Raw genomic sequence first — 22157 nt, 5'->3', positions numbered from 1 at the left:
AGAGATTTTCCTTGGTATCGGTTATATCGGTCAGCTGAGACGTGGATGTGGGTACTCCATTCCCTACATGTTTCCAGTGACTGTCACGACAATGTCAAAAGCTTAATGGCTTTGTCAGCATTTGACCAGCTGTCCAGAAATCGAGTTGACCAGATATTTTCAGGATGAACATAAGCAGCCTGCTGCAGTTTGAGTCGATGCATTATCAGGGAGCACAGACGCAATCGATGATCATAAATCGTTTTGTGGCCAATTCGTTGCGTGTGTTCATTGAGGATTTCTATCAGCGCGTTGCGCCATCATTCATGCTAATCATCTCGTGCCGTCGTCCCAGCCCGATGAACTTCTATCGCAACATCATGCAGCTGCTGTACGAGAGTGTGGACACAATGATTCTACAGCTGGTCCATCACAATCACAGTCAACCGCAACGCTTGGCAGGATCAGGATCACGTTTGCACAATCTCCTGCTGGTGGACTCGCTGCAGGCATTGCTGTAAGTTGACTCTAGTGTGTTTTCCTCTGCTTTTCTCCATCTTCATTGATTGCCCACTTGCAGGGATATTGAGATCCACACGTACAGGACACAAACTGACGCTAGCAGGTATTACTTCATCTTTCTGCAGCAGAGGGATGCACTCATTCCGAGCGATATGCAGGGCGTATTTGATTATTGCTGGCGCCATCAGATCATCAATTGCAATGTGATGACCCAGAGTTCCCTGGGCGAGGTCATTATGCACACATATTTCCCATATGAAGAGTCCCATTGCGGCCTTGTGATTTTCAAGCAGATTAATAAGTTTCTGGGCAAGACCTGGCAACATCCCGACTACTTTCCAGCCAAGCTTCACAATCTGCATCGGTGCCCACTCCATGTGCTGCTGCGTCCCGTGTCGCCCTTCCTCAGTCTGTCTGGACGTGTGCCAGGCCTGGAGGATCGCTTGCTCCAAGAGCTGTCCAGGCGCATGAATTTCATGATACGCCTCGTGGAGCAAAACCAGAGTGTCCTCTGGACGGAGCAACAGGTGCTGCAGCTGGTGAGATGTTTTTGGATTAGTTTCACAATTTAAATAGATCTAAATGTTAATTGTAATATCTTGCAGCTGCAGCAGCAAAGAGCTCACCTGGCCATTGGTTATATGCGCAAGCGGGTGGAGCATATCACCAACCTGACCGCAGTCTTTCCACATTACTCCAGCCGGCTGGTCAGCTGCCTGCTCCTCAATAGCTACAATTTGACCAGCTTTGATATACTGCGATTTCCATTCCAGACCATCACCTGGCTGTGCGTGCTCTCCACATTTCTCAGCGTATCCTGCCTCATGCTCTTCAGTCGCCAGCGAACGGACAGAGCCACTGTGCTCCTCTCCATACTGGCAGTGGCCTGTGGACAACCGATTGGTGCCTCCACCACACGCCTCTCCCAGCAGGTGATGTACGTCAATTGGCTGGGCTTCACGCTGCTTATACGAGCCATGTACTCGGCCCTGTTCTACCACATGCTGCGCCAGCAAGTGCACCAGAGATTACCGCGCACCTTGCAGGAGCTGGCGGAGGGCAGCTATACGGCGGTGATGAATCGCATCACGGCCCAGGATGTGCGTGGGGTGAGCAGCCTGCAGTCGCTCCTCACCAATACGCGCACCATCATCATAACAACGGAATTGGAACGCGATGTCCTCGAGGATATGGAATTGCGATCACACCAATACGGTTCTCCATATCAGCGTGTATTTGGCGTTCTGTCGCATCAGACGCTGCTGCATGTGACAGAGCTGGCACACAAGCCAGGCGCCTACTATGTGCTGCCCGAGCATATACTGGATCAGCAGCTGGCCATCTACCTGCAAAAGGATTCGCATTTGCTGCAGCAATTCGATGAGCTGATCCTGTCCATACAGGCGGTGGGCCTCATCAACTACTGGGCGGGCCAATTGGGCAGCGAGCGTTACTTTCGCAGCACCTTCATGTACGGAGAGCGGCGACTGCGTCAGCCCGATCTCTGGGCCATCTACGTCATTGCCGGCGTCCTCTATGCACTCGCCACTCTCGTTTTCCTCTTCGAGCTGCTCTCAGCGCGTCGTTGGCGCCGTTCCAATTAGTTCAAATACATCATGCATTTCTAATGCTCCATTCCATTTATTGTGCATCATCAAATCATCAAATACTCAATGAAATTCTAGAAAACAAATAAAAGAAACACTTGAAAGCTCTGTTGATAGTCTCTGTGTGGTGAAAATAATAAGAAGCAATGTGAAGAGAATACATCATCTATTGTAATTTCACCACGGTCTCTCTTACCTCAAAATGCTGCAAGGTGAATAAAATACACTGTTGCCAACTTAGTTATTTTATCGCTAGCTCTGACTATTTTAGAGTTCGATTGCCACTAAGAAATTTAAACAGCTATTTTTTCTCAAAAAAGTTAGCATCACTGACATGTTTATACAGTAACTTAAGCTGTTTTGAATGAAAGAGAGTAATCGTAACCCACCTTCATAATCACATTTAACGCTAACAATGATTTAGCAAGGCTTGCTTTTTTAATGTATTACAAAATCAGTTTCATCTAAAACTCTGCAACATGCCAAATATTGATTTTAAATACAATAACAACTCAATTAAGCTGCAACTATACACATTTAAAAAAAATGTGTTGTAGGAAATAACGATTTTGGTTAAATCAGGTTAAGCTGCTCTATAAACTAGGTATGTCTGTTATAATTTCAAAAATTCATTTAATATCATTCATTTTTAATGCTTTATCATTTTATTATGCAAATCACAAAATATTCAATTAAATGCTATTTATTATAAAAATAAACACTAAAAACTTAGTTCAAAGTGTTGAATTTTGCTGACCTATCGATAGCGCACTTGTTACCGATTGTAATTTCACTTGATTTTTAGTTAAATGCAACTCTGGTTATAATTGTACTGCTCCTCTGCAGTTGCTCCACTTGCTCTTTTTCTCTCACAGACTTAAAGCTTCTGCAGTAGAATGGAAGAAGCGCCACCGCCGCCATTGCAAATGGAGGCGCATCCCAGTTCGCCCGATTTAAGGGCGTGGGTTAAATGGGTGACCAGACGGGCACCAGACATGCCAATGGGATGGCCCAGGGAGACGGCGCCGCCATGCACGTTCACCTTGGCGGGATCGACGTCCAGTTTGCGGATGTTGGCCAGCACGACCAAAGAGAAGGCTTCATTGATCTCCCACATGGCCACATCCTCTTTGCGCACGCCAGCACGCTCCAGAAGTTTGGGCACCGCGAATGCGGGCGCAATGGGGAAATCAATGGGATCGGTCTCGGCATCCTGGAAGGATACAATGCGGGCCAGAGGCTTGACGCCAGCACGCTTCGCCGCTTCGGCGGTCATGAGGACAACAGCGGCGCCACCATCGTTCAGAGTGGACGCATTGCCGGCAGTAACTGTTCCATTCTCGCGCTGGAACACTGTTGCCAACTGAGCGAACTTTTCGAAGTTCACACGGGTGAATTCCTCGTCGACGCTGATAATCTGCTCGGGCTTGCGCTTCAGCTGAATCTTGACGGGAGCAATTTCGTTTTCGAAGATCTTGTCGCTCCAGGCTTTGGCTGAGCGTTTGTATGACTCGATGGCAAAGGCATCCTGATCCTTGCGTGATATCTGCATCTTCTTGGCGGTGTTCTCAGCGCAATTGCCCATGTGGAACTTGTTGTAGACATCCCAAAGACCATCCCAGACAATGCCATCGGTAAGATTGACGCCACCATAAGGTGTCGCGCCACGCTTCAGGTAGAAGGGCACATTCGACATAGACTCCATGCCGCCGGCAACCACCACATCAGCCTGGCCGAGCATCAGGGATTGGGCGCCCAGCATCACCGACTTCATGCCTGAGGAGCACACCTTGTTGACGGTGGTGCAGCACACGTTTGTCGGCAGTCCGGCAAAGATGGCCGCCTGGCGGGCGGGCGCCTGTCCAAGACCGGCAGACACCACATTGCCCATGATCACCTCATTGACATCACCCTTGCCAATGCCGGCGCGCTCTATCGCCGCCTCAATGGCTGTGGCGCCCAGTTGTGTGGCCGACAATGGGGCCAGCTGACTTTGGAAGCTTCCAATCGGTGTACGAGCGGCAGAAACAACAACAACATCGTTGATCTTTGAACTGTAGCGACGGGCCTGAGCGCAAAGCTGGCGTCTGGTGGCTTGCAACAGGTTTGCGGACATTGCAGATAGTTGGATAGCTATAAAATTACTGGATAAAAACCACACGATAAAGATCACTCAACGTGTTGATGGAATATTAACTGAATCTAATTACAGTTGAGATAAAACCTGTTGCTCCACTTGCGTAACGAGCCAATGTTAAGATCAGCTGTTACCAAAAGTGTTGGGCAATGTTTAGAGAAAAAAATAGCTGTTTCTGGCTGGAAAGCATCCGAAAAATAGCTGAGAGTATTTTAAATTTACACTTTGGGTGATAAAAATGTCAAAATGCAATATTTTTGCAACAAATTAACAATTTGATGAAAATTCGAAATTATATAAAATTATAGAAAACATTTTAATTAAGGTCTGAAGCTCATCAACCCAAGGGGAGAGAAGCTACAAATTTAATTCTAAAATAAAATATCAACAAATCGTCAAAATTCCTACAAAATTTTTTAAAAATACTAGCTTCAAAGTTAAAAAATTCTTCAAAAGGGTATACAATTTTTAAGCTACCATTTTTGGCATTGTTCCCAAAATGGTACATGCTGCCAGATCGAAAAATGTTGCAGGGTGGCAGCCTTTGGACCGGGTGGCAGCCTTCCACACCAGTGTTGCCAAATTTATAGGGGGAGCAATACCAGAATGTAACTGCAAAACAATAACAAAAGCAGACGACACACAAACATCACATTGCCGCCAATAGCCCGCCCGCCCGCGCGCAAACCCCCAAACAAAGCAGCAAGCTGTCGCATTGATTTACTCGCTCGCCTGGGTCCGAGATTCTTGTTCTGGTTCTGCTTTTGGCCTGTTTGTTGTGTTGCCAATCTTTGTTGCATCCAGCCGTCAGCCGTCGCGTTTTTTGGCCTTGTGTTCGTTCGAATTGTGTGTGTTAATTTAGTTTTTTATTTTTTTTTTTGCTGCGCGCATGTGAATCCGTACATACATACGAGTATATATATTTTTTTTGTTAAACTTGAAAAACAACAACAAACCATGTGTATTATTTATAATAACAACAACGAGTACTAAACATAAAATCAACTGAAGCGCGACAGCCACGGCAGAAGAGTTGGACAGTGGGACAGGCAGACAGACAGACAGATAGACGGACAAACGGACTGAAAGACGAATTGGCAAGAAAACTGACGCAGCGTGAAAGCAAGCGAGATAGAAAAAACTATGTAAAGTAATAATTACTGCAGCTCTTTATGTATGTATGTATGTATATTTATAAGATTTAAATTATAGTTCAAACTCAAATCGATACGCTGTGAAAATACGCTGCAAGTTCGTAAACGCTTATCACGCAACAGTAACAACAACTACAATCACCAAAAAAAAGTATTACATACCGACACAAACACACACATACATACACACACACACACACTCAGTGACTTAGGCACACACGCATTGTTGCGCCCACTTAAAACAAGAGCAATAGAAAGAGACAAGAGAATAAGGGGCAGCAATACAAACAAACAAACAAACCAAACAACAACAGTGATTGCATTGCAAGAGACGAGACGCCCACTTTAAGCTCCAGCTTCAAGTTTAGCTCCCACAGCATCAGGCAAAAAATAATGGTAAGTCCAGATCTGACGTCGTCGTCGTCGTTGCGCGCCTTTTTGGATTCGCACCAAAAGTGGTAATAGCAACAACCACAATAACAACAACACCCACACACGCTTCAGTATTAGTCATTTAGCAAGTTTATACGACAGCTTAAGTCGGCTTAAATGAAATCGCGGTAGCTTACACCTGATTTATAAAACAAATCTTTTTTGTGTGCTCGTTTTAGTTTTCTAAATTCAATTTTCATTTCGCTTTGTCTATAAACATAAGTGGCTGCATTGAAAGAAAAGTTTTGTAACTTGAACAGTCTTATTTTTAAATCAGGTTAAGCTGCCTTATAAACTTGGTTATTGTCATAGTCGTAGTCGCAGTCGCTGTCGCAGTCACAGTTAACGTCGAAGCTAGCCGAGCTGGCAAGCGCATTTAAAATCACAAATCCGTTCAGTTAACGCGCTGATTTTGTGCTCAACGGTATTCAACGCCATTTTGTGGCCGCCAATTGCATTGTGTATGTGGTGAATTTACATAGTTGTTGTTGCTCTGGCTGTTAGTGTTTAATCACATAAATATACAAGATTTTTACAGCTAATTAATTACTTACCACTGCAGCTCTACTTTTTAGCCCCATGTCTGCCTGTATACTCACCCCATTGTTCTGTTTGTTATCAATTAAGGCGTTAGGTGCACTAATACAGGGTGTCTTGCTCAACAAACAAATGACATTTTATACAGTTACTCAAGTAACTGTTTTGACCAGGGAATAACACTGGAACCGTTAACCGAAACTAACCGTTTAATTTTTAGTAACGAAACTTAAACCGTAACCGAAAATTCTTGAAAATTCTCTGTCAAGAACCGAATACCGAAACGTTTGTACCGGTACGGTTGTGGTAAAGTAGCTAGGCCAAAGAGTTGTCCAACTTCAAACTGTCATAACTTGATCAAAACTGAACTGATTTTCAAGCGGAATGTCATTTTGATCATGATTCGATCTCTTAATTTATTCTGTATTCAAATTTTGTTCATTTAGAAAAAATAATTATTTTCGACCAAGATTCGACTTTGATGGTAAGGGTCCCCCCTTTGAAATTTTGAAAATTCAAAATTTTAAATCTCAAGTTTTCACTTTTAATCAACTCCTTATATCGTAATTAGTATAAAACAACATTTTAAACTTGATTCTGAGACCTTTCATTTTTTTGTAAAAAATCATGCCAAATTGGATAAAAATTTTGACTTGTTAAGTGACTAGCTCCGAAGTCTGACCAACTTCAAACTGTCATAACTTGGTCAAATCTGAACCGATTTTTAAGTGGGATGTCATTTTAATCATTATTTGGCATTTTAATTCATTCTGCATTTAAATTTTATTAAATTCTTAAAAAAAAATATTTTTCTCTAGATTCTACTAGGTATTGATTTCGATGCTAAGGGTCCCCCCTTTGAAATTATAAAAATGAAAAATTTTAAATCTCAAGTTTTCACTTTTATTCAACTCCTTATATCGTAATTAGTATAAAACAACTCTTTAAACTTGATTCGGGGACCTTTCATTTTTTTGTAAAAATCATGGCAAATTGGATAAAAATTTTGACTTGTAAAGTGACTAGCTCCGAAGTCTGACCAACTTCAAACTGTCATAACTTGATTGAAACTGGACCGATTTTCAAAAGGAATGTAATTTTGATCATGATTTGTCCTCTAAATACATTCTGCATTCAAATATTTTTAAATTCTGTCCTAGGTGTCCTATTTCGATGTCATATTTATTATAAAACGACAACTTAAAATTTTAAAATGTTTCAAAATTGATTTTTTGTACCGTTACTTACCGATACTGAAACCGAAACCGAAAGAAAAAAAACTGAAATAGAACCTTTTACCGAAATAGTTATTTCGAGACGTTTCGGAACCGAAACCGTAACCTATATTTTTTTTTTCGATTTGATTCCCTGGTTTTGACACAATACAATATTCACATATTTTATTGTGCAAAAAAAGATTTCTAGATCAGTATTAACAGCTAAATCAAATGTATGTAGGTTCCTGGATAATGTACGCAGGTCAAGTATGTTATTTATTATTATACTTTATCGCAACAGGATCGGTTAATTAGAACTGCAGTAATGGCTGTTTCAATTTTTACATCTTTACAAGCTCCTAAAAGTATGTAAAGAGTATTTCGATAGTCGGGGTTTCGACTATAGCCCTCCCGCTTTTTATTTGTATACTACTTTATACATTGTATACTATTGTGCAAGGAAATTATTGTCAGTGCGAAAAACTCATTGAAACGTATACTATACAACTTAAACTAAGAACTACTCAAAGAACAGGCATCGAAAGTCTCTAGTATTAGACGATTTTAATATAATATTGCTGATATTTATAGACCGCCGAAAAATCCATTTATTAGATGCAATATATTATGTACATTAATCTGGTACGTGAATATCATTAGTTTTAATTTAATATTCCCTGGCCAAAATGTCATTTGGAACTGTTATTATTATAATAAGTTCTTTGCTAAACGACAAAATACCAAAATTTTAGTGATTCTTTGGAATTTTATTTATTGTAACAAGAAAGTAAAAAGCGAACGAATTGGAATTATCAGATTTCAATTGCTGGAATACGCCGTGTGACGACATTATCATTATCTTTATCTGTGCTCTCGCTGTGTCTCACCAACGCTCTCTCTCTCTCTCTTTCTCTTTCTCTGACTGTCTCTCACTTGCTCTGTCTATCTCTCTTTTGTAGAGCTCACCGATTGTAACGAGGCGCGGCGCACAACAGGCCAAAATTCAAACTCGCGCTATGGTCAAGTCAAAGTTGGCGCCAACGTCATCAGCTTCAGCGACGTCGTCGTCGACGTCGACGTCAGCGTCAATGGCTGCAACGGCATCGAGCGCCAACAGCGGCAATGCGGCAAGCGGATTCCGCAAACCGAATCCAGCGCTTTTGGAGGCAAAACGTCGTGCTCGCAACATGCTCAAATCGCAAACCAATGGAGCAGCTGCCGTGCAGGAGAGTGTAACTGATATCTTTCAAAATGTGAGTACATATACAAACAATGCATGCATACATACGTACATTTAGCCAAGTAATAATAATATTTTTTGGGCTTTTTATAAATATATATTTTTTTAAATCTTTATAATACGAACGAGAGAAAATCAGACAGTGTTCGAATTATTGAATTTAAATAGTAAACAAATTTGTCTTTTTTTTTTTTAATAAACCTTGTTATTTTGTGAAATTTTATTTATGTTTGATTTTTGTGGACTTTTGTTATTTAATGCAATTAATTTTTTAATTTTTATGTGCTTTTAGAAAGTGTGATATTTTTATTTGGCCTAATTTTGTTTGTTACATACGATTTTCCTTATCAGCTCTAATACATACATACATATATACTCTAAAATTGCTTTGTATGAGAAAATATGCGATTTATTATATATTTTATTTTCATTACGGTTCTCAAATTCAAAATCGTTTACCTGCAAAATCGTTTTACCAGCAGTAGATTCAGTTACATTGTTTAACCACTCTTCAATCTAATTTGTTTTTTTTTTGTAGTCTAATAGTAAAATAATGTTTATTCGAAGGTGGAACAATATACAATAATATATGTTGAAAAACCGACACATTGTTCTCAAATGAAATGAGAATACCCTTGAATACTCTTAGTTTGCATTTACTGTAGTTCAACTGGCGATCTTTGCAAAAACATTAGAGATAACGAAAGTGTGCGAATTATCGAGATTTGACTGTAGGTTATCTTAAAACAAGAAATATTAAGATAAACGTTTATTATTAAATAAGAACAAGAAGCAGTTTTATAAATATATAGATTACTTGACTATCTGTATATATGCACAACCACACACACACACTCACACTCACCTTTAATCCCATCCATCCGATTACAGGCCGTCAATGCGAAGAGCATGCAACGCGGTCCCACAGCTCTGATCTACGATGAGTCCATGAGCCAACACTGCTGCCTGTGGGATGATCAGCATCAGGAGCGTCCCGAACGTTTTACCCGCACCTTAGAACGGTAAGTGAGGAGCATAAAGCACCACATAGCACCATCCACCAGCTGATGCCATTTGATTGTGGTGCACAGGTGCAAGGAGCTGAATCTTATTGAACGTTGCATGTCGCTGCCATCGCGCCTGGCAACAAAAGATGAAATCCTCAAGCTCCATTCGGTGGCCCATTACGAGTGCCTCGAGAGAACTTCGGGTGTGCAGGACGAGGAGGCTATGGAGGAATTGTGCTCCCATTATGACGCCATCTATATACATCCGGTAAATAATGTTCCACCGAAAATTCCACGATACTTCCACTATTGATTTTTTTTTATTAGAGAACGACTTTGTTTATTGGGTCTAGATGAGATTAAAACCGGTTATCATGCAATTGCAATCAGTTGTTTTGTATACTCATGTATATTCAGAGATCAACCAAGTGTGACTAGACAGAGACAACAATAGGTACCTTTCTATATGGAGACTGTATAATATATAAACCGCATTCCTGGTTCCTCCAGCTGTTACTTTAGCTATCAATCAATTTGCTATTAAAAATTCAGAATATTCATTTTAAATTGATTAGATTAACATATAACGAAGGCCTTTGTTAATTACCAATGATTATTAATAATCTTACAAAATAAACCACTCTAATAGGGGAAAAGTCTAGTGACGAAATTTCTGATATTCAATTTTGTGACGAACAATATTAATTTCAATACATGAATATTAATAAAAATAAAATGTTTGTCGGTTTCGTTTTGATTAGTTTATTTGTGGGTTGATAAAGCGGGTCTTATTCATTTTGATAATCACTCAGTTTATTGAACAAAAAAATAGGGCTTCCAAATGTACCTGAAAAAGTAGGTTTATACGATAGTTTCACAATGGTTTTTCGATAGTTCCATGAAAGTCGCTATAGTTATTTAAACCTTGATATCGATGTTATACTTATGCTTAATCTAATTTTACCTGTTGAGCCCCTCATAATTTAACCTTTAATCACAAACCTCATTTCTTGATTCCTTCATAGTCCACATTTAAGCTTTCATTATTGGCAAGCGGCTCGACCATCGAGCTGGTGGATCATCTGCTGACAGGAAAGGCGCAGAATGGAATGGCCATCATTCGACCGCCGGGTCACCATGCGATGAAGGCTGAATTCAATGGCTATTGTTATTTCAATAATGTGGCACTGGCGGCACAGCATGCACTAGATGCACATCATCTGCAGCGCATCCTGATCATTGACTATGATGTGCATCATGGCCAGGGTACGCAGCGTTTCTTCTATAACGATGATAGGTGAGTTCAATTCCCCGAATAAATTCGTCCTTCTACTATTTAGACTCTGTATTTAATAAGTATACAGGGTCTATTAACTTTATCAGAAGGGAAATGTAGGAATGTAGGAGTTTTTTTTATTTGTATCAAGGCTGCAAACCTTCAAAAAAAATTTAAAGGTTCGGTTCGGCGGTTCGAACCATAGAGCAAGACATCGGTTCGGCTCGCAAATTGGTTGATATACCCCCTGAACCCAAGGTTTGGGTTCGAGCATTGGTTCAATTTCATCTACTAGAATTCGATTCTTTTTTGCGATTAATTGAGATTAATAAAGCGATTTTTATTTAAAAAAAATCCTACATTCCCACATTTGATGTTAATTTAAATTGATTTGAAGATTTAAATATGACATATTTTAATCCGAAGTCTCAAATAATTGCGTGATATTAGAAAACCATAAAATTTATGTATTTATTTCTTTTCGAAACGAACCTTTTATTTTAGAAAGCGGTTCGGTTTAGGTTCGGGCTCGCAAAGTAAATAATTTCAAGGGTTCGGTTCATGATCCGGTTCAGGCTGCTTAAAAACCCGAACTGAACCGGTTCTAGGAGGTTCGGTTCAGAACCGTTTTGCAGCCTTGAATACCATCAATATCGAATTCTAGCAAAAAAATCTTTTTTATAAGAAATTAATAAAAATTTGAATGCAGAATGAATTAAGAGGCTTAAACATGAGCAAAATTACATTCCGCTTGAAAATCGGTTCAGTTTTGACAAAGTTATGACGGTTTGACTTTGGTCAGACTTTGGATCTAGTTTTTTCTAAGTTTTTTTTTGTTTTAAATGATATGTGTATAATTTTTATTTGAATTTTTAATTTGTTACAGGATCTCTCCCAGTCGAGTTAGCTTAATTGTAGCCTTCTCAATCAGCTATTAATCGATTTGCCTTTTTGCAGGGTCTTGTATTTCTCGATACATCGCTATGAGCATGGCAGCTTCTGGCCGAATCTGCCGGAATCGGATTACCATGCTATCGGCGCTGGTTCTGGAACTGGCTACAACTTCAATGTGCCCCTGAATGCCAAGGGGATGGGCAATGGCGACTATATGGCCATATTCCAGCAGCTGCTGCTGCCTGTTGCCCTGGAATATCAGCCGGAGCTGATAATCGTTTCCGCCGGCTATGATGCAGCGCTTGGCTGTCCCGAGGGCGAAATGGAGGTTACACCCGCCTGCTATCCGCATTTGCTCAATCCGCTGCTACGTCTCGCCAACAGCCGTGTGGCTGTGGTGCTCGAGGGCGGCTATTGTGTGGAGTCGCTGTCCGAGGGCGCCGCCTTAACGCTGCGTGCCCTGCTCGGCGATCCCTGTCCGCCGTTGGTGGAGCCTCTGCCGTTGCCCAGCGCGGAACTTCGAGACGCGCTGCTCAACTGCATCTTTGTGCATCGTCCCTACTGGCGATGCCTGCAGCTGCAACAGACCTATGCGGCCAGTGAGCTGCTGGAGGAGCAGCAGCAGCAGCAGCCGACGGACTCCCAGCAGCTGCATCGCGTGAAACGCTTGTGGTTGGGCGGACCGTTGCCAGAAGGACCGCAGCGTTATCCAACGCGTGGCACCTCGGCCCAGCTGAGTCCGGATGTTGTGGCACGCAATGCGGCACGCTTGCAAATGCTGCGGGCAGAGACACAACTGTCGGTGCCGGCGGCACGGGTTTGTTACGCCTACGATCCCCAAATGCTGCAGCACTTCAATCTGCACGACACCTCACATCCGGAGCAGCCAATGCGCATACATCAGATCCATCAGATGCATCATGACTATCAGCTGCTTGAACGCATGCATCCGCTGACTGCACGTGCCGCCACCACGGATGAGGTGTGCCTGGCACATACGCGTGCGCACCTCAATTCAGTACGCCGCCTGCAGGGACGCAACGAGGAGGAGCTCCAGCAACTGGGAGCCGGCTACAACTCGGTGTACCTGCATCCGCGCACCTTCGAGTGCGCCACACTCGCCTCGGGTGCCGTCCTCCAGGCGGTCGACAGCATCCTACGCGGCGAATCGCGCAGCGGCATTTGTAATGTGCGACCGCCGGGTCACCATGCCGAGGCGGATCAACCCCATGGCTTCTGCATATTCAACAATGTGGCCATTGCTGCTCAGTATGCGATACGCGAATATAATCTAGAGCGCATCCTCATCGTCGACTGGGATGTCCATCATGGCAATGGCACTCAGCACATCTTCGAGTCCAATCCCAAGGTTCTCTACATCAGCGTGCATCGCTACGAGCACGGCGCCTTCTTTCCCAAGGGACCCGACGGCAACTATGATGTTGTGGGCAAGAACGCTGGACGCGGATTCAATGTTAACATACCCTGGAACAAGGTACTAATCCACTTCAATTTCTACTACTATCAAAGCTGTACAACATTGCAATCAATTCAATTGCAATCGCATATTTTTTTTAAACTCATTTATAAACATTTTAAACGGCTTTATTCGATTTATTATGATTGTAGAATTTTCAATTCAATCAATCAGTTCAATCAGTTTAAACTTTAAAGCAAATTAACTAAATCAATATGTATAATTGCAAAAAATTAATTTATTAATTTTATCACGAATACGTGGAAAACGATCTCCATCTAGCTTATAATTATATAGATGTGTATCTGTGATCTCTATGTGCTCCGTTTTATCAGTATATTATGATGACTTGTAGATGGTAAATCGAAACACTCAAATCTTTACTTTTAATTTCAATTTTATGATACAAATCTGGTACTAAAATCCTATCCGTAACCGTTAATCGGTATTAACAGATTGATATTGAATACCGTAACCGAAACAACCGTAAAGTAAATGATTCATATATGATGGATAATATCGGTTCAAACAAGCATTAAAATTCATTATCTTTTAAAGGTGTAACCATCGTTTTTCAATCTAAATTTGATTATCAGGTGTGTTCCTGAAATCTCTAGAGTTTTTGAAGAGATTTGCTTTTAAAAACAACCGTTCGAAATGTCGGTTTTCCTCAAATGTCAGAGATTTAGTTTTTTCGAACACATTTTCGAAGTCAAAAAAAATCGGTTTTCTTTGAACAACATTTTATGCATTTTTGTTAAAAAAAAAAAAATTAATTTAGTTAAATTCAATAATTCTTTTATTTCGTGAAATCTCTCAACAACTTTTTTGAAATTTGAAAGCAATGCTTGCTTGTTTTCAGGAACCCCAACAGTTGCTTTTGGGTTACTTTGGCGCTGTTAGAGATTTGTAGAACACCTCTGTATTATTTTTATTTTGAATGTGGACCTTGTCAAGCAGGTTTCTTTTTTTGAAATTAGAAAACTTTTATTTACAAATTGACATATTTTTTCATTTTTTTGTACCAAATTTTTTCTTAACAAAATTAAACAAGTACTTTTCTTAATATACAACGATCAAAATACATTTTTGTGTTAGTGATAACAGGTTCATGGAACTCAGTTCCAATAGAGATTCTTACAATATTATTTAATTAATTACAAAACAATATTATTACAATGTTATTTAATTTAAATTTACAATATTATGAAATCATTGATTGCCATCAAAATACTTGAAAATCTGTATACGAGTATAAAAGATGCGATTACTAAAGAATTGATTGAAATTTTTATTAAATTCAAACTAAATTCTTCTCTCGCTTCACAGAAGGGCATGGGTGATGTGGAGTATGCATTGGCCTTCCAGCAGCTCATCATGCCGATAGCATATGAGTTTAATCCGCAACTGGTGCTGGTATCGGCAGGCTTCGATGCGGCAATTGGTGATCCATTGGGTGGCTGCAAGGTGACGCCGGAGGGATACGGTCTCTTCACGCATTGGCTGTCGGCACTGGCCGGTGGACGGGTGCTGGTGTGCCTCGAGGGTGGCTACAATGTCAACTCCATATCGTATGCGATGACCATGTGCACCAAAACGCTGCTTGGCGATCCAATGCCAACTCCGCAGTTTGGCATCGCAAGTTCGCAACGTCCGCCAACAGTGGCCTTTCAGAGCTGCATCGAGACGCTGCAGCAGTGCGTGGAGGTGCAGCGTCATCACTGGAAATCGCTGGTGTTCGGCTGCAAGTTGCCGCAGTCGGCGCTGGGCGAGAATAACAACGAGGATTTTCTTGCTGCTACATTGCAGCAGTTGAACATCTCAAATGACGATGCTCAAGGCGCCGCTGGCGGAGCCATCGACGATCAGCCCGACTGTGGCCAGGAGCGGCCCAGCGGTAGCAAGCCCAAAGTCAAGGTAAAAACGCTCACCGAGTTTATGGCGGAGCATAAGGAGGTACGAGTAACTGAGCAGCAGCTCCAGCCGCACACCCAGACTCTAGAATCGTAACACTAATTTCATTCCTCTCTCTCTCTCTCTCTTTCTTCCTCCTCTTTTTGTCACTCACACAAAAACGAAAACCCCGTCCTCTCTCTGTCTCTCTCTTTTTCCGTACTCTGCTCGACTTGCTCGTTTGCTTGGCAGGCACTCGAGCAGCAGGAAATGTTTGCAATCTATCCGCTCAAGAGCTGTCCACACTTGAGACAATTGCGCCCGGAGGAGGCGCCACAATGTAAGCGAAAATTCCAAAAACTATAAAAACGCTTTGTCTATCACTCTATCCGTCTCTTTTGCTCCTTCTCGCTTGTGGCTGTGCTTGTGTTACTGTTATTATTATTATGATTATTATTGATATTATTACTATTATTATTATTAAAAATGGTTCTATTCTCAGCTTGTGCATATTTATGTTTTACAGTGTATATAAGTTTTTATAAGTTTCGCATGAGCTATAAAAGTGTTTCTCTCTCTCTTTCGATATCTCTCTCTCTCTTTCTTTCTTTCCACCCATGTATATTATGATTGATAGAACTATGTCAGTCTGCCGATTTTTAAAAATTCTACAATTTTTAATTGATAGTTTTTATGAAAATGTATTATATACTAAATATTAATCGCATATTTTAAGTTGTAAAAGCAAAAAACTCTTATTTTTCTGATTTTATTATAATTGCTTTTCAAGTTAAAATGTAATATTTAAATCAAACAAGTTTATCCATTTTTAAAATGATTTTTTTAAGTGCAAAATTATTTTCCGTTTAATGAAATGGTAGGTTTTTCTTCAAAAAGAAATCGGTATCAGGAATCTCACAAAATTTGAAGTAATAACGAAATCAAAGTTTGATGATAGTTGAAAATCTTCTGGCTGATTACAAAAGCAAACATGATTTCTGATCAACATTACCTGCTAGGTATTTATCTGTCTAATTTGTATATTTATGTTATTTAAATCGCACTGAATACCAGTTCAATTATTATCAAGTGTATTGTTCAGTAACAAAACATTTATTTTCATGGATTTCTTTTGTTAATTTTCTTTCTCTATCTCTCCCATTCTTTTTAAATGTTATTTTTGAATCTTTGATAGTTTTATGTGAAGCAAGTTTGTAATAATTTTAAAACGCTTTGGCAAAACTTTTAAGAATTATAGCTATAGCTGGTTACTTACGGAATCTGCTGAACTATTGTCTGTTGTATTATTTGGCGCTTTAATTTAAAATCTTTTGTATATTTTGATTACTATATACTAATTCAATTTTATTCTTTTTTTATTCGTGCCCCAACTCTTGATCTACTGCAACCTGTAGCAATAAAGACGAGCAGTTCATGCGGCGTTTGTGCCTCGACGGTGGAAAATTGGTTGTGTCTGACCTGTGAGGCAATCGGCTGTGGTCGTTATATTAACGAGCATATGGAGGAGCATTGTCGGCGGGAGAAGCATCCGCTGGTGTTGAGCTTTAGCGATCTGTCCGTGTGGTGCTACGAGTGTAGCGCCTATATTGATCATCCCCTGCTTTATGTCTACCAGAATCTGGCGCATTTGGATAAATTTCATGAGCCGATGGCCTGGACACACAGCTGCACAAAGCGGACAGATGGATGCTATTCAACTGACGCGGATCCCCAGGATAAGGACAATGACAACTGCAATGGCAATGACAGTGCCTTCTATATCCAATTGGAGCGCAATAACTGACCCTTGGTGTTGCGTGTACTCAATGCCCTAACGCATTATATGTGCACGCTGTGCCCTCCGCTCCGACACATACTGCAGTTCCTCGTGGAGTACATGTGGCCGCTGCTGGAACGCATTTACCTTAAGCTGATCCATTATTTTCTGGCCAACTGACGACGTACTCCATGTACCCAAAAACCAAAATACACACCGCTGAAGCTAAAGCGTTGGCATACAATTCATTGTTGACTAGGGAGCAATAGGGTGCACACCTGTAGATCGGGCAATGCCAACAGTCACAGTCACAGTCACACCAACATTTATACTCGCCTTTGCCCCTTCTTAAGTAAATAATATATAATGATTGTTAAAATACAAAATGTTATCAATAAAATAAATTGACTATATACCATTTAATAAACATCTACACGATTAAAAAAATTAATCTTGAACCAGTTTCCATTTTATTGAAACTCTACGATTCCTCAGATTTCAGTTTAAAGCAACTCAACTTAAAAACTTACTATATTATATAATTTATAATGTGAAACGAATGCGTAACGAAACCAACCGGAAATCTCCCAAAAATTAATGGAGCTTTGAGAGATTTTCGATTTATACAAGCAAAGTGAAAGGCATGTTTTGGATATAGTTTTTTTTTTTTTTGTTAAACTAGGAGATTATCTAGGAATCTGACGTCTATTTTCGAGGCCTTTTATTAGCCTTATCTTTTTTTTAAAACTTCAAAAAGGTCTTCAGCTTTAGACAATAATAAAATGTCAATTAAAAAATATTTAGATTCTCTAATATCAATTTATATTTAAAATATTATTAAATGCCTTTAACATGCATAAAATACAATTCAAAGATTTTTTATTGTATGAAATGCAATAATAATTTAGTTTTGTTGCAATTTAAAATTAATGTATGACAGGCGAGATTTGCGTGTTCTGTAAAAAAATTTGTATTTTGTATTCGTGTAAATATTTGCTTTAAATTACTTTCAAAATTGCTAAAAGAATTTGCCGCCAGCTGATTTGTTGAAAAGTACATTTATTAACAGGATATTCAATGTAGTTAAATAGTAATATAAGTGTATTGACTTATTATTGACATTATTTGTGGATTGTGTTTACTTCTTTTTTGTCTGCTTTGCGCCTTGTTTGTGGCTTGTGTTCAACTTGCGTTTGTTGGCCACCTTTCTTCCTCTGGGACGTCGTTCGTTCTCGCTGCTGCTGCTGCTGTCAAAGTCATCGCTGTCGCTGTCGTTCTCGCTCTCACTTTCGCTGTGATCGTCCTGTTTGCTACTTTTGGCTGTGGGCTTTTGTTTTACTTTCATTTGCTTCTTTTTAGCATTTTTATTTGTCGTTTGATTCTCGCTTTCATCGCTCTGATCGCTGCTGTCGGATGCATCGCTGTCTTTGTCCTCTTTCTGATTCTGTTTGCCACTTTTTCCAGCCTTTTTCGCTGCATCCTGCTCGTATTCAATGGACACAAAGCTACGTGGTTTGATTAAATCCATATCCCTGTTCTCCTCTTCCTGTTCTTCCTCTGGCTGGTTCCTAGAGTCTGGCTGTTGCTGCTTACCAGGATCACCACTATGATCTGCTTTCGGCACATTCCCAAACTGATTCAGGTCTAGTAAAGCCAGGCAGGTGGGACGGCAATCAATGTTAACACTAGCAATTTGGGTCAGGCTCTTTTCATCGATATCGGGACTCCAGATCTTGATTTCGCCTGCGCTGTTAATAGGACAACTTCATTAGTTTCAGATCACAAAGTGAAATAGATTGACACTCACCTGGAGATGGTCACCAGGTGTTCGTTCAGATAAGACATGGCCTTGACTCGCGTTTCATGCGCTTCGATAAGAGTGGGCTGTGCGAAAAGCAAACAAACAAATGTTATTAAAAATACTTCCACAAGATTAGTAGATTCTATTTACCGTTTCGTCATCGTCGGCATCCAGCGAGATCCAAGCAATGTTGCCATTCTCTAAGCCCACCAGGCAGGTAAGTTCATTTAACCAGGTCACGCATATTGGCTTGGAGGGAGTTTTGGTGCTACGCACTACGCTGGCTGACTCGATGTTCCAAATCTCTAGAACAAGTGGACCACTTAGGGTAAAGTGCTTGCCGTCTGCGGACCAGGACAGACAGTCCGGTGAGCTGCCCAACGTTCGCTTGCTTTTCAGATTGGTTCTATACGCGACACGACCCTTAACTAAGTTCCAGGTGTTTAGAATTTGATCACCGCCAAGTGACAGTGCTAAACGACTGCTTGGATGACAGGCAATGTGTGTCACCGGGTTGCCAGCATGCGCCTTACGCCAGTCACCCTCCGTTGTCCAGCTGCCCACGCGGGTGGCCATCAAGTGACCATCAGCGCTGGCCGACAGCAGATGTGTCAAATCAGGGGAGAATACCACAGCATTTATGGTGCCAGAGTGTGAATGCAGAATGTGCGACTGCTTTCGCGTACGCATATCATATATAAAAATACGATCATCGCTGCCACCACTCGCTATCCATGGTCCCTGTACCGCCACACACTTCAGAGAGCCGGCATGTGATTTGTCTGCAAACGTTGCTTTCAACTGAATCTTGTCCTCTCCATGCACCTTCTTCTGTATGAGTTGGTAGCCGAGTAGGAAGTCCGTGTAGGTGCCCACAATAACTTCAATGTTAGGCAGCATATTCAATAGAAACTGAGTTCTCTTTATAAGTTACTCTGCGTTTTCCTTATTCCAATTTCAAATTGTTTATGCTTAACACGTGCGGCAAAATCAACACAGCTGGAAGTCGATAAGTTTGTTGATATTGGTTTGAGTTATCGATAATTACGATTTTTAAAATAGTGTTGTTGGTCAGGGCTGCCAGTTCTGCTTTTTTCCCGCAAATTTGTACTTTTTGGAATGACAATTGGAAATAATTTCGGGAACTGCGGGAAGCGGAAATTCGTCTGCTTTGAAGTCACCGCAACGGTGGTGTTTAACATTTTACGATACGCCACCCGTGCTTCAGGTTTAGAATTCTGCCGGCGTCGCAGCCGACACACATATAGAAAGAGAGAATATGTGTATTTGCTCTCACGACGCATGGGTTCGGCTGAAGCTTGAAAGTCCAACGCGCAGTTTGATTCGTCCCGTTCATGATGAAATTATAATTGTTATATTATATTATATGTATATTATAATTGTTATATTTTCATTATGGTAGATGGCAGATGTTGCTCAGTGTGAATTGGGTATCGAGGTCATCGATGTTTCTAGCTTAAAAATTAAATCATCGATATGCCGAAACATCGATGTTTTTCCAGCCCTGCAATGGCTTTGTTTCCCAAGTACCGCGCCTATTGACAGACTAATCGGTTGCTCAGAAATAAGTTCCATCCCTGATCCGTAGTTTGACAATCGATAACAACATTTATACACTACCAGCTGTCGTGTCTACGCACTTTACAGCACTGCTAAACTAAACGATACCAGTTAGCAAGTAGAGGGACTTTCATCGACTCGGTTATAAAGGATGGATACACTTGACAATGATTGTCAATTGCTTATAATAAAGTATTTAAGCTTACGAGATCAATTGTCACTTTTTGAACTAACCAACGAAGAACCCACAAATCGTGTAAACTCGAATCTGCACTATGCTTGGCAACATCAGCTGAGCTTTCATTTGGATGAAGATCACTTTGAAGTCTTTGTTGAGAAACCAGAAATATTACATGGTTTCCTATCCATCATCTGTACAACAGTGCATCATTTGACTCTATGGGATGTCACATTGGATAGACTTACATGTTGGAAGCACTATAATTTTTCGGAAATGAAATCACTAGAGTTCAGACTAAATTACGACTACAATGACATGATGAACGGGTACCAAGTTATACAGTTAATGGGAGATCTTTTTCCTGAAATTCACAATATCAAGCTTTGCGATAAATTTGATATGATTCACTTGAGAAATTGGAAGCATTTGCGCAAATTGGACTTAACGCAATGTTTTCCTATATTTCGAACTGATGAATCTTCTTGGCGAATTAGCGAGCTGAAGATGCTGGAAGAGCTGATAATTAATCACGAAGAATTAAATGAAGAGCAATTTGAGATATTAGTGAATTTGCCCAAGCTTCAAATACTTACTTTGGAATTCTTGGCAAAAAACCGTTTAAACTGTATAATTAAGATGCGGGCAATGGACATTCAAAAAATTACTTTAAATGGCTTTTGCTTGAACGAATTATCCGATGCAGAAAAATTGATAAATTTACGTCAAGTAACTTTAGTGAATATAAAAATTACACGCGAAAATATACAAAAACTGATCAAGGGTTTACCTCTACTGAAACGACTTGATATTATCGATTCTCGCATTTTAAGCTCTGAGATTGAGCTTTGGCAAACTTTTGCCTGTTGCCCGTCTTTGCAGATCTTAAATGTTTCGAACGTGAAGCTACACGAAGGATTCTTTTCCTTAAACAGACGCCCTATCGAAATGGTTTTGAATAGGCGATGGACTCCCCTGAGCGTCAATTGGCATAATACAATTGAAAATGAACTGATTCGTTCATATCTCAAGCATCCAAATTTAAATGTCTCGTTTGAGCCTTTTAAAATCGATTATATTGCATATTGTGTTGAAATTAAATTTTCCCCTTAGACAGTGAATTAACGAAGAGGAGACGGAGTAATGTAATTTGACAGTACTAATATAACAATTTCTGTGATTAATAAATGAATCAAGTCAAATAAATCAAGAACAAGAATTTTCTATACCTTTATTTTTTTTTGCTTCAGTGGTTTCTTTTACATATAGAGACAGTAGAAATATAAAATTGCTTAAGATAATAAGTGCTTGTAGAGTTATAAATTTAAGAAAATGTTGGTTGAATTTTTTTATTATATCAACTGTAAAGGCCCTAATGGAGCGGTAAACTTTCTATGAAATAGTTGTCAAATTCTACTGCTTTTCTTAGGGCACAGATTTTTGGTCTG

At 40.3% G+C, this 22157-nt stretch overlaps 5 protein-coding genes across 8 annotated transcripts; 3 read left to right on the top strand and 2 right to left on the bottom strand.

Moving 5' to 3' along the window:
• Positions 1-164: 164 nt before the first annotated feature.
• LOC117790533 lies at positions 165-2216 on the top strand. Its single transcript, XM_034630013.1, has 4 exons — positions 165-496; positions 560-1040; positions 1107-1292; positions 1431-2216. Exons 1-4 carry the CDS (start codon positions 165-167, stop codon positions 2103-2105), a joined length of 1674 nt encoding a protein of 557 aa, XP_034485904.1. The 3' UTR covers positions 2106-2216.
• A 750-nt stretch (positions 2217-2966) lies between these two features.
• On the bottom strand, positions 2967-4357 carry LOC117792900 (acetyl-CoA acetyltransferase, mitochondrial). The gene has a single exon (XM_034633214.1). The coding sequence runs from the start codon at positions 4222-4224 to the stop codon at positions 2986-2988; it is 1239 nt and encodes a 412-aa protein (XP_034489105.1). The 5' UTR covers positions 4225-4357; the 3' UTR covers positions 2967-2985.
• Positions 4358-4917: 560 nt separating this feature from the next.
• Positions 4918-17562, top strand: LOC117779694 (histone deacetylase 6). Of its 4 annotated transcripts, none has more exons than XM_034615980.1 (9): positions 4944-5795; positions 8545-8838; positions 9717-9847; positions 9917-10100; positions 10858-11129; positions 12066-13497; positions 14809-15396; positions 15625-15712; positions 16788-17562. In XM_034615980.1, exons 1-9 carry the CDS (start codon positions 5793-5795, stop codon positions 17174-17176), a joined length of 3381 nt encoding a protein of 1126 aa, XP_034471871.1. In that variant the 5' UTR covers positions 4944-5792; the 3' UTR covers positions 17177-17562. The 4 variants fall into 4 exon arrangements, with proteins under 4 accessions (XP_034471880.1, XP_034471889.1, XP_034471871.1 ...); XM_034615971.1 differs by having other exon boundaries at positions 4945-5795; positions 14809-15435; XM_034615989.1 differs by lacking the exon at positions 15625-15712 and having other exon boundaries at positions 4918-5795; positions 14809-15435; positions 16788-16902.
• Positions 17563-18188: 626 nt separating this feature from the next.
• Positions 18189-19945, bottom strand: LOC117779718 (p21-activated protein kinase-interacting protein 1-like). The gene is made up of 3 exons (XM_034616010.1): positions 19101-19945; positions 18957-19033; positions 18189-18897 (listed from the first exon to the last, which is right to left on the bottom strand). Exons 1-3 carry the CDS (start codon positions 19848-19850, stop codon positions 18288-18290), a joined length of 1437 nt encoding a protein of 478 aa, XP_034471901.1. The 5' UTR covers positions 19851-19945; the 3' UTR covers positions 18189-18287.
• A 708-nt stretch (positions 19946-20653) lies between these two features.
• LOC117789131 lies at positions 20654-21928 on the top strand. Its single transcript, XM_034628194.1, has one exon. It carries the CDS (start codon positions 20683-20685, stop codon positions 21820-21822), a length of 1140 nt encoding a protein of 379 aa, XP_034484085.1. The 5' UTR covers positions 20654-20682; the 3' UTR covers positions 21823-21928.
• Positions 21929-22157: the final 229 nt, after the last annotated feature.

Source organism: Drosophila innubila, chromosome X (assembly GCF_004354385.1).
Source record: "Drosophila innubila isolate TH190305 chromosome X, UK_Dinn_1.0, whole genome shotgun sequence".
Lineage (NCBI taxonomy): Eukaryota > Metazoa > Arthropoda > Insecta > Diptera > Drosophilidae > Drosophila > Drosophila innubila.
This window is presented reverse-complemented; position numbering and strand designations above follow the sequence as displayed.

Coding starts and splice junctions, on each gene's coding strand:
- LOC117790533 (XM_034630013.1), top strand. CDS start 165: ATGAACATAAGCAGCCTGCTGCAGTTTGAGTCGATGCATTATCAGGGA. Junction 497..559: donor GACTCGCTGCAGGCATTGCT/GTAAGTTGACTC, acceptor GCCCACTTGCAG/GGATATTGAGATCCACACGT. Junction 1,041..1,106: donor AGCAACAGGTGCTGCAGCTG/GTGAGATGTTTT, acceptor AATATCTTGCAG/CTGCAGCAGCAAAGAGCTCA.
- LOC117792900 (XM_034633214.1), bottom strand. CDS start 4,224: ATGTCCGCAAACCTGTTGCAAGCCACCAGACGCCAGCTTTGCGCTCAG.
- LOC117779694 (XM_034615971.1), top strand. Junction 10,101..10,857: donor ACGCCATCTATATACATCCG/GTAAATAATGTT, acceptor ATTCCTTCATAG/TCCACATTTAAGCTTTCATT. Junction 15,713..16,787: donor CCCGGAGGAGGCGCCACAAT/GTAAGCGAAAAT, acceptor TGCAACCTGTAG/CAATAAAGACGAGCAGTTCA.
- LOC117779718 (XM_034616010.1), bottom strand. CDS start 19,850: ATGCTGCCTAACATTGAAGTTATTGTGGGCACCTACACGGACTTCCTA. Junction 19,034..19,100: donor ATGCCGACGATGACGAAACG/GTAAATAGAATC, acceptor CTTTTCGCACAG/CCCACTCTTATCGAAGCGCA. Junction 18,898..18,956: donor CACCTGGTGACCATCTCCAG/GTGAGTGTCAAT, acceptor TCCTATTAACAG/CGCAGGCGAAATCAAGATCT.
- LOC117789131 (XM_034628194.1), top strand. CDS start 20,683: ATGGATACACTTGACAATGATTGTCAATTGCTTATAATAAAGTATTTA.